This window comes from Gavialis gangeticus, unplaced genomic scaffold (genome assembly GCF_001723915.1).
Source record: "Gavialis gangeticus isolate Ggan-Ray unplaced genomic scaffold, GavGan_comp1, whole genome shotgun sequence".
NCBI lineage: Eukaryota > Metazoa > Chordata > Crocodylia > Gavialidae > Gavialis > Gavialis gangeticus.
In genome coordinates this window covers 156,926,244-156,937,468 of record NW_017729025.1, presented here as the reverse complement: position 1 = coordinate 156,937,468, position 11,225 = coordinate 156,926,244, and the positions used below count along the sequence as shown (strand labels likewise).

Below are 11,225 nucleotides of genomic sequence, written 5' to 3'. Positions count from 1 at the left end.
AAGTAACAAGACATAAGTTGTTGTTTTTTTTATTATTATTCCCCATGCGCTAGTTCTTTTGTAGGTACAGGAAGTTTACTCAAATAGTCCTGGTTAGCTGAAGAATCTGAAAGGGTTTCACTAATCATGCATGGGGGTAGGAAGTTGAGAACTTTGCCATGCCTTGAAAGAATCTCTCATAAGAGCCAGAGTGCCAGATCAGTTAACTGGATACAAATTTGACATCTCAGATGAAGACGATAGTGCTGTCACACATGGTTGTCCCCACTCTATGTAATCCTTGGCATGTTGCTACCTCAAATTCACTGTATTGCATTGGTATATGAACATTGGCTGTCCAAGAATAATTCACGATATCTTTGACCTTCTATTTTACATTTAGAAGGAGAGATCCAAATAGTCCTTTGGAGGGAGAATTCCAACCCACTGGCCAAAGGAAACTTGTAGTTTCCTTCATCATTTGTTTGAGGAAGAGGATCCATACTCCCGAACAGCACATAGATGTCTTGAAATAAATATATTCCCCCAGACCATCTCTGCTTCCAGCTCTTTATGCTGTAGCTGTTCTCCTCAACCTTCACTTTGTAGAGAGCTGCTAAGATCGAGTGGCATTAGAAAATGGTGATTTTCATGTGAAGGTGGGTAGGATCTTCAACAATCAGTAGTCAGGAAAAATGATTACCCTTTTACTGTAGATTTGAAACATTTCCCCAGCACACATCATTTAGTCGACAGGATAGAAAATCTCTGAAGGTTTGTAAGACTAGCTAAGGTTACAGCATTGTGTGAATGTTTAAAATTATGATGTTAGATCCATATCCACGAGCTGTATCAAATGAACAAAAATGTCGAATGGAAAATGCTCAACAAAGAGACTAAGCATAATAACTCTGCAGGAATTGGGAGGGTGGAAGTTGCTCCGCAAGCAGCCTCGCTGATGTTACTGGTCTATCCTCTGACTAGGTAGTGCACAATATTAAATTATCAGATTTTGTTTCCAGTTTTGTCTTATACATTGTCATTAAAATGCCTTAGATTATTTGTTTTAATCTACATTAATTCTTTGGTATGCATTATAACTATGACTGTCTGAAAAGCCCTGTTATCTAAGACATGACTACATCTTGCCTTAAGCTCTGCTTGGTACATAGAACTTCTCCTCAATTTTCTCAGACTTTCACTACATAACTTTCAATTGGGTCAATGAATTTCAGACAATTAAGGGCATTCTGTACTGGAAAATAAAATGATTGAGAAGGGTAGGATTCAAAATCTGCTTTTGAGTTAAGAATTGCAGCTGAATTATTCTCAGTCCTTATAAACATATTAATGCTTGTACTTTTTAAACTATACTATTCACAGATACTGTCTCTGGCACATAAAATGAAAAATAAATGAACATCACATCAGCATGCTAATATCTACAGTATTGTCAGCAGTGAGAATTTCTGAGCAAATGCAGGACATTTTTGAAAATAATGCCAAAAGCGCCCAGTTTCCTTTATAAGACTACTGAGAATATATTTTATAAAAGACAATTTATTAAACATAAAAAGTAATATAATGCCCCATGTTATCATTTCAGGGTATGCAGTATGTTTTCAAATAGCAATAACTTAATTGCTATGAAACAGTCAGTAAGACATTATACACAAAGGTAGGGATTTATGAAAAAGCATGCAACAGAATTGAATACTTTTGAAACAGAGTTAGTTATAATGCTTGCAATGACAATACATGCCTTCAATCTTCCTGTTATTTTTCTCTCTTAATATAGATCACTTTCTAAACCTTTTGAAGATAGTAAATTTCAAGAAACTATTTTTCATTGGTTGACATTTGAAAAAAATGTATTTAAGTGAATCAATTTACTTTGTCTGAAGATTTCTGAAAAATGTATGAAGACCTTCAAAATTGTAATATAGGTTTAGCAATAACCTAGATAACCGTGTTGCTGGATGTTATAGTAAGGTAATATTCCTTAGCTACCTACAGGCACAATTCTGCAGATCCTGTATAGGCACAATTATGTGGGATTTCATAGTGTTTTCTTTTCAAAATTGAGTCCTGTGTGTTGCTACATGGATGACTGATTATAAAATTTCAGGGTACGTCTTCATTGCAGTGTTCCCCTCTGTCAATAACACAAATGTATCTCAAGTTCTACTGATTATTCAAGACATGTTAAGTGTAAAACAATTTGATAATGAAATTCTCAGACATTGTAATCTTTTTAGCTCATTTAAAGGTAGTTCAAACAGTTTTAGCAGTTCTTGTTATTACTGAAGTAGTGCCTAAAGTCTCCAAACAATATTTGGCTCTATTGTGGTAAGCACTGTATGCATGTATAATAAAAAGATGGTCCCCTACACTAAGGAGTATATAATCTAGTATCTAGAATATAGATACTAGTTCCTCTACTACTTATTCATTTATACCTTCCTGCACATCTATGGTGCTACTTGCATGCTTAAACAAAGTTAAGGGCATGTGTTTAAGTGTTTGTGGGATCAGAGTCTAAATACATCTTTTCCAGATCTCAAGCAATTATTCAGTGATATAATATCAGAATATTTTGTTCTAGAGGTTTTATAGTAAATAACATCAAAGCCATTCTTCTCCTAAGATACTGCACAACCAGCAATTGTAAATTCAAGCACACTCCTGCAGCTCTTATCCAAAGTTTGATCCAGGTAAGGATCAAATCTTCAATGGCTGTGGGAAATACAGCTGTTCTTTAAAATAATTTTAGAAGAATTTTACTAACCTTTAAGATGCAAGTAATTCAAAAATTCAATTACTGTGCGCACAATATTGTCATCGGCCAGAGATCTTCCAAGAACACCTAAAAGCATTTATTGAGAATTATTGAACGTGTAGATAAGACAAACATTTATTAATTCATGCACTTTTATGATAGAAGGTGCAAGCATTTAGAAAAACCTGTGTGTGGAACAACATTTCATTTATAGATGTTTAATACAAAATCTGAGGCCTGGATTTTCTCCTATACCAAGTTACATTCAAAGCGAGAGCAGAACAGCCATCCAGGGAGCTGATAACAGCTCCCTGATTCTAGAGGTGCTCCAGCTTCTTTAAACTAGGAGTGGTTATAACTCACAACTGAGTATGGTCTGTAAGGGGCCATATGTCAGCTACGCTCTGCCCCACCTCTACCTCCTTATGTCCCTCTAAGGTGGCATCAAGAAGAAAGGCTGGAGTAGGAACCCATTCCACCATATAGTAATCAGAAGTTAAAAAGTTCCCCTGGAGTGTAAGACTTCTAAGTTAGCCAGGTACAGCCAGATCACATCCCTGTCATGCCACTTAAGCATGAGTAAAGAGAACAGAACTGGAGGCTAAGAAACTAGCCCTTACCCTTGATTAATGGCTCAAAGAAGTGTTGCTTCATATGAACCTATAAGAATGTGCTTCTCTTGTACACTTGTATGATAAGGCATCTCTCACTGCCTTTTGATCCCCCGAATTCCTAAACTCCCTGTAAACTCTGTTGTACTCTGGTTGAGTCTTTGCAGTGAGCAGAATATCGGGGGTGGGTTCTGTTGCATAATAGGTTTCAGAGTAAACAAGGGTAGTTCTGTATGCATTTCCTATTCTAACTCTTTTGACCTTTTTTGTTTTAGCATGCCCTTTTATGATGCTTTTTATAATGTTAATGCATTGTTAAGATGGCCATAACTCATTCCATATATTTAAACAGTAACATTATTGTTAATTATTCAGCAGAAAAGCTGGAAGTTCAAGTTCTTTATGAAATGAGCTGTACATAAATATTTTTCTTCAGGGACTTGGACGTATTGTAGAGATAGGCCTCTGCATAGGTTACCATATAATTTATGCTGTATAACCAGTTCTTTGCAGACTCTGGTATTGAAATTCCTGTTGTCTCTTAGAATTTACAGGCTTTTCTGGTTTTACTTGTAGGTTCTTTGAACTAAAGCTACTTGGCTTACAGGGCTTACAAGTTCCTCCAAGTTTGCTGGTAAGCTTGTAAATCCTACAGCATCCATCATGTTCCCATCTTCTGAGACCCCATCAGCAACTCAGATTCCCAAAGCAACCCAGTCTTATTAAAAAACATTCCTATATATTAATTTTCCTTGAAAGATAATTACCATTATCATTTTTACATTACATAGCCATTTACATTTTACATGACCTTTTTAAAACAACTTTATAACAAACCTCAAGATTTTTCAAGTGCAAAAAATTACTCCCCTCCCCCCTAAATACCTAATTCTGTTCAACTTAAAGGTAACAAGAAGTCCCCTTTGGGTAGGGACTGCCTGAGAAGTTTCACATACAAGGGGATTTTTCAGGGTTGATGGGAGAAGTGTGTCTAAGTGAGCCTTGTAACAGAAACTGAGCTACAATTGTAACCCCCCCATCCTGCAAGGTTCTAAGTACCATACACTAGTTGGACGCCAATGATAATCGAGGGCACTCAGCAAAACTTTGGAAGATTGGGTTCCAACAAACTGTGTTTACAATTCTGTAACTTGTAATTTACGGACCATGTATTTACAAAAGAAATGTCTGCATCTGAAAAAGATACTGTGTTAGTGAGAAATACTACTAGATCAGAATTCATTAAGGTCTAGATCCTACTACATCTATTAAGTGCAGAAATGGACTTGGGAGCCCAAATGCAAATCTACTCCACCCTACTCAAGTCCCTGAAAAATCAATTAATGCATCTATTTTGCAATCTTTCCCCTAAGATGGAGTCACAAAAAGTAAAGGGGAGGAGAAGGAGGACATGCTCATCTTTTTTACTAATACTCTTTCAGAGGCCTAAGCAAAGTGGAATAGAATCACACTTAGAATTGGTCCCTAACTGTCCTTTTCACCCATTATTTCAAAGTAGTATTGCAAGATGCCACTGTTTGAGGAAACATTCTGCCTACTATTGTTGCTGTCTATCATAGCCCAGGAACAAATGAGTTATCTTCCTGAGAATTTTACAATTTATGGAAGGCCTGTCATTGTGTTCCTTCCTCCTCATTTATTGGGTAAGTGTGTATTATCAAAATATAAAAGGGCATTTCTTGAATTTTGGACAATGATTTAATCAAACAGATAAATCTGTACTGTACTGTCTGCGTTTGAGTTAAACTGTAACCTCCTTGGGGCTTGGACTGTACAGTATTGAGTACAGCAATATTACTCAAACAATAATCAGCCTTCCCAGGGTTGGAGTAAGAAATGGATGTCATATTGTAACACTGTATTTCCCAACAGAAGGTTAGATTATGCTTAGAGTGTTCTTTCTATGTGTGTATCACCCCTCACTATGCAGAAAAAGCAATCATTTCCTTCTATAAAAGTCTTCCTGCCTTTGTGGACACCTGGTGGGTTATCTGTGTGTCTAGTGATCTGGATAGCAGAGGGAAGCAAGTAATATTTTGGCTGGAGAAAGAGTAGATGAACTGACCCTAGGTTCAAAGGGGAACAGACTCTGTTTTACTTTTCAAAATATACCCACTCCACTCTGTCATGTGGAATCTCAGCTGTTTTAAGGGAGGCCTCAGTCGTGCTGTCAATGAGCAGGACTGTCACACTGATAACCCTGGGCAGAGGTAGAGTGGGGGCATAAGCAGATCCAGCCTTTTGTAAAGGGTGGTGTGGAAGAAGTGAAGGGTGCTGCAGGGGTAGCTATATCCCAAGTTCCCACCCTCCCCTCCTCACCTGGGTGGGCAGACCATGCCATGAAAGCATCAGCTGGGGACTATTTTAAAGTCCTTGAATCAGGTAATAATACCCATCCCACCTCTCAGCCTCTCCTCTTCGCTGCCCTCCTCTCCCTACTCGTTGCTGCTACAGTCCCAGGCTGACCTGGGGGGCAGAGGTGTGGAGGGAGAATCTCTAGAGCTACTTCTGTCCAATTTCAGCCAGGGTGCATGGGGAGCCAGACTCAGCCAGAAACAGCAGCAGCAGCGGTGGCAGGTGGGTTCCCCTGTGCCTGCTCCTGAGCTGGTGGGGAACACCTGGGGGAGTTGGGCTAGGAGGAGGAAACTGCTGCCACGACCATTGTCCCCAAATAAGCCTGGCTCTCTGTGCCCCTGCTGGAGTAGGCCAGGAGCAGCTCTAGAGTTCCCAGTGCCCCAGTAGAAGCAGTGGATGGGTGAAGCTGGGGAATGAGAGGGGAAGGGAGGTGCCGGTGAGCCCAAGGGGAAGGGCTGGGGGGACTGCTTTGTGGACTTAAGGAAAGTCCCCAGCTGTTGTTCCTGTGGTGTGGTGTGGTGTGGTGTGGTGTGGTGTGAAAGAGGTCTGACCACACTACCACACCCTTTCTGGATCTGCCTGGGGGTAGGGGTGGGGTGGAGAGGGAATGGCTAGCAAGTCCTTCAAAATTGACTCAATGGAATAGAAAGAAAACTCTGAGGGAAATTATCAGTTTTCTACTCTCATATGACAGTATTACCATGACGGGTATATGTCCATAAACTTGTAATTCTATAAAAGCAAGGGCTACCTGCTGCTAAGATGTAATTCTGTTTAATTATGAATGTTCAAGCAGGAGGTAGTTGTTAAAATTGTTAAAAGCGGTTTCTACCCAGCTGAACACCCAGTATATTTTAGCACCCTTATCATGATATAGCTTTTTACATTTTTTCTTATGAAGAATGGATATAGAAAAACCCATGCAAATTCCAGATCCCCTACTCTACCTTAGGTTTCTACCCGTGATCCTATTCCAACCTGCTCAAGTCCCTGAATAGCATTTAATGCACAAGAAGGTGGGTTGGTTCTTTGTTTGCTTGCTGCTTTGTGTGACTTAGTCTTAGCCTTAAGGCTAGGATGATGATGACATTAATTTTAGTCTTAAGGCTAAAATGATGATGACGACGACGACATGTTAAAAATAGGTGTGTTAATATTTTTTCAGGGACTTGAGCAGGGTTGGAATAGGGTTGAATTTAAGGCACCCAGATCCACCTAGGCACTTAATAGGTGGAATAGTGTGTCCCAAAGTGGTTTTAAAAATTCCAAATAGATGGCAAATAACAAAACAAGTTTGCTTCTCTGGAAGCTCAACTGCCACCAGAAAAATTAGCTTTTGTTTGGGGATGTAATCCCAGTATATTTCAGTTCAACAAATAAATGTCACCTATACCAAGAGAGGAAGTGGGCTTTATAAATATTTTAGAAAATAGTGTAATTGAACAAGGAAATATTTTTACATGCCCAGCTACATAATTGGAGTAAAATTAAATGTTTTAGGATGTAAATTTAGTTCAATTTGGAAAACTTGCTTTTAGTTTAAAGTAGAAATGGATTTCACAGTAGAAGACCAGAGTCACTGACCGGGAGGACACTCTACTACGACCTGATCCTGAGAAGCACTGAACACTCACAGTTTGTATTGGCCTCAGAATGTTGAGTTACGATTCTGATTCAAATATCACTGGATAAAAGGGAAAGATTCCCATTCTTTCACTGGTCTTTGTTTCAGACCCTAAAGTCCTACAATGGAAATAACTGATCTTCCTTACACATATGGAACATACTGTATACCTGCATTTTGAGTTTCTAAGATGCTGAAAATCCATTTTATAATGAGCGGTTTCACACATTTTCCAACATTTCAATTTTAAATTGCTATTATAAAAATAATTCAGCAGTTTCAATAATAGCCTACTATACAATCCTGTCTCCCCAAAAATCTGTCCCTTACTGATTATACCTCTTGGCTGATCTAATGAAACTTATAGTTTCTAAGATGGTTTGAAGTATGTTTTGAATATTACAGTATATAGAAAAGGTAAGTTTTATCTAAATTAACATAATTTCTCTGATGGTTACTCTGCAGTTCAGACTATGACAATGCAAAAAACACACATCCCCGGAGTATCTGGACAAAATTTTGCTTTCCTTTCTCTTATATGTAGGATTCCATTTGAAGATGATTAAACATATACCTAGGGAACAGAGTAACTCGTATGCAAAAAACAAAATGTTATATAAATGAGCTCTTGTAGCAATCATAATTTTACTACCTGGTTTCATATCCTCTTCAGGCTGTATTTCACGTTTACCAGCTAGCCCATGTTTTTCATTAAAAGATCTGTGGTTATCTATTGCATCTGTGAAATTAGAAATCAGAAGAGCTAATTTAGTTTTCAGCCATGTGCTTTGATTTTCATGGATTCTACTGAGCTAGCTCAGAAGATTTCAAAGAAGGAACATGATGGACATTTTGATGGAATGATGCACAGTCAGTGAAACAAATGATTAATTTTCTATAACATGTTACTGCTAAATTAAAGAAGCCATCTTCAAATATATATTCTAGCATATATCCAGTATGGGCCCAGTCTTGTACTACTTGCACACCAACATTTTTACTGAATTCAGCAAGAAGCTTGGGTGTACAGGAAACACAGGGCTGGAGAATTCATGTATAATTTAGGAATGTGGTGATGCTACTCTTTTTTCCTCTCTTTTTTACAGCTAAATTACCATTGAATTTATTTAAAAGTAAACTTCAGTTAGTTTACATGAATAACCTCCAAAAACTATCTTACATTCCCCAGGTGCCTCTTCTCTCCCCCTTGCAATGGGCATTTCCTTTATCAGTAAAAGCTGATCAATACGACCTGCAACAGAGGATGATGCCTATTATCCAGTCTTAGAGAAATGGCACTTGGTAGGTATATCTCCCAGTACAGAATGGAACACACATCTGTCAACACAGTCTATTCTTCTTTGAGGAACATATACTTACAAACATTTACAAAAATAATAAAAACATTAAAGATGCAAGAAGTTAGTTATCCTCAAAAGTTAGTTACAAAAAGTAAATAATAAATTAAAAATATACATTCATGGTCTTTATATGAATAGTAGTAGTATCTCATATATTAATAATAGATCAGAGAGACTGAAAATAGGCAACCATGGTCAACAGATATGCTTTTAACATGGAAATAGTAAAGAATATTAACTTCTGTATGTTCTGTGTCTTGCTTAGTATTTTGAAAAGCTTATGCAATAATTGCTATTTTTAAACTAGTTAAAACAATTTTAAAGGAAGTCTATATAGGATATCTTAACTGTGAATCTCCATTTTTTTAAACCTGAATTGTGATATTGGTTGACATTGGTATATGTTTTTCTTTTAATTACAGCATGGTATTAGGTATTTTCCCTGTGTAAGCTCCTGATACTTATTTACAATCTCAGGGAGTTTATTATTTGTCCAGAATTAGGATATAATTAAAGACAATGCATATGAAGGCATTTTGATGTAGACCTATGGAGAAATCTTGGCAACACTTTGGGAACTAGATTTCATTCTTTGCCTCTTCTTCTCAACTGGTCACCAAAATGCCATAAATCCTGTACAACTCATGATCCCTCATTTTATAATGGAGGTCAACATACAGGTTTAGAATAACCAGATATTTGCTGTCTGAGAATAACTACTCACTAGTAGTAAGGATGTCATGTGTAATTCTATATAATGCTCTCTACATGCCAATGCTTTTGAAGACAAAAAGGAACTTCTAAAACTACTTTTTTCTGTGCCAGGCATGAAATACAGATTTTCCCAACAGACTCTCTTCATCCTCCTGCAGTAGCTGAAGTCTGGCTACTGCAGTAGTTTTTGTTTAAGCCAGAATTACTGCAGAGTCCAGAATAGCAAGTAAAACACTAGTACACAGTATGCTGCAAGTGACAATTTTAAAGCAACATAGAGAAAATGAAGTGTTTGACTTACGTGGCCCAAGTAGGTAACCAGCACTATTCAAAGTCCAGCCCCTCTTTTCTTTTGCCTTATAGAAGGGAAAAGCGCAGGTACGTTATGAATTGCATGTATTACACAATGCTTCTGAAAGAAAGTAGTACCTGTGTGCAAATGGTTTTTTTTAGGGTTTGTAAGGAGATTCACCTTTTTAAACACACACAAGCACTAGGAAAGCAGTCTCCCTGGGACAAATCCTCACTGAACTCAATGGGAGGTTTGCCAATGATGTCAGTGGAACTCCCAATTCCACCCTACACTGATGAAAGTGCAGGTCTCACACATTATGAGGAATATGATTAACTGTTTAAATCCAAATAGATACGGTGCTCCCCCAATCTGCTTTACTGAATAAGTATAGCTATTTCTCTCTTCACACAGTTATATGGATTTGTGGAATTTATCATCATGTCTCAACTACTTGTTTTGGAAATTTCTTAGTATCAAACCAACCCAGTCCTTGCTTTTTTCGGAGTGAGTCTGAGGCATTTGTTTTATTTTGTTCTGTAAAACTGCAATAAGCCTCGCTTTCTTTAGCTCTGCCTCAGGGAGCCGAAGAGAATGATATGCCCTGTATGTATGTATTTCCTGTCCAAACTGATCTGGGGTGCTTTGCTTTACTACGCCTAATAAGAGCAGATGTGTGTGCAGTGTTTGCTGCTACTTGCCAAGTGACATGCAGAGGGTGCATCTACACAAGACGCTTACTGCGCATTAGCCTAATAACATGGCACAGTAGCATGTCATGGCAAAAACCATGCTAATAGCCTATTGCACATTGTTATTAAGCTAATGCACAGTAAGTGTTACTAAGTAACTGTGTGCAAGTGCCACTGCACAGTAACTTTAGCGTAGTACTTTATTAAGGAAGTACTAAACTAAATGTGCAGTATTTAAGGCCCATTCATGAGTGTGTAGATGCACCCAGCCTGAACAGACCCCCTGAGATGAAAGTGATACTTACTGATAGAACCAGCCCAAATGTTTCTGACAAGGTGGCGCAAAGGATGAGAGAAAGAAACAGGAGACCAGTGCACCTCTGCATCTGAAAGGAGATGGGGGAACATCTCAGGGTTACCAGCTTTGCCTTCCTGCTGCGGGGGTGGGGGGTGCTGACACTGCTTGAGATTCCCAGAGGGACCTCCCAGCTCAGCAAGCATCCAGATGGGAAACGTTTTTGTTTTTGGCAGGCGGGGGAAGGCTGTGCATGCAGGATACCCCCCTCCACCCTGGCAAGTACAAGCAGAAGCATCCCCAGGGCCGGAGACTGGACGAGCTCAAGACCAGTCCTTCTCCCCACCTCTACTGGGATGCGCAAGGGACGGCACCCAGAGTCCTGGGAGTCGCATGCCCCGGGAGGCCAGTACCTTGGTGGCGGGAGTGCGGGTCCGTGCAGGGCGCTGGGCTCGGTGCTGGCTGGCCGGGGCAGGGAGCCGTGCGGGCGGCGGGTCCCAGG

The 11,225-nt window shown here is 39.0% G+C and overlaps 1 protein-coding gene across 2 annotated transcripts in view; it reads right to left on the bottom strand.

The window, feature by feature from the left end:
• Positions 1 to 11,219, bottom strand: part of GAL (galanin and GMAP prepropeptide) — an 18,609-nt gene extending 7,390 nt beyond the window's left edge. The window contains exons 1-6 of one of the 2 annotated variants that reach the window (XM_019519840.1): positions 11,137 to 11,219; positions 10,734 to 10,814; positions 9,746 to 9,800; positions 8,550 to 8,621; positions 8,022 to 8,108; positions 2,768 to 2,845 (exon numbers count right to left, since the gene is read on the bottom strand). In XM_019519840.1, the coding sequence (XP_019375385.1) occupies positions 2,768 to 2,845; positions 8,022 to 8,108; positions 8,550 to 8,621; positions 9,746 to 9,800; positions 10,734 to 10,814 (373 nt within the window). In that variant the 5' untranslated portion in view covers positions 11,137 to 11,219. The remainder of the gene's footprint in view (positions 1 to 2,767; positions 2,846 to 8,021; positions 8,109 to 8,549; positions 8,622 to 9,745; positions 9,801 to 10,733; positions 10,815 to 11,136) is intronic. The other variant, XM_019519841.1, reaches the window with a different exon arrangement.
• Positions 11,220 to 11,225: the final 6 nt, after the last annotated feature.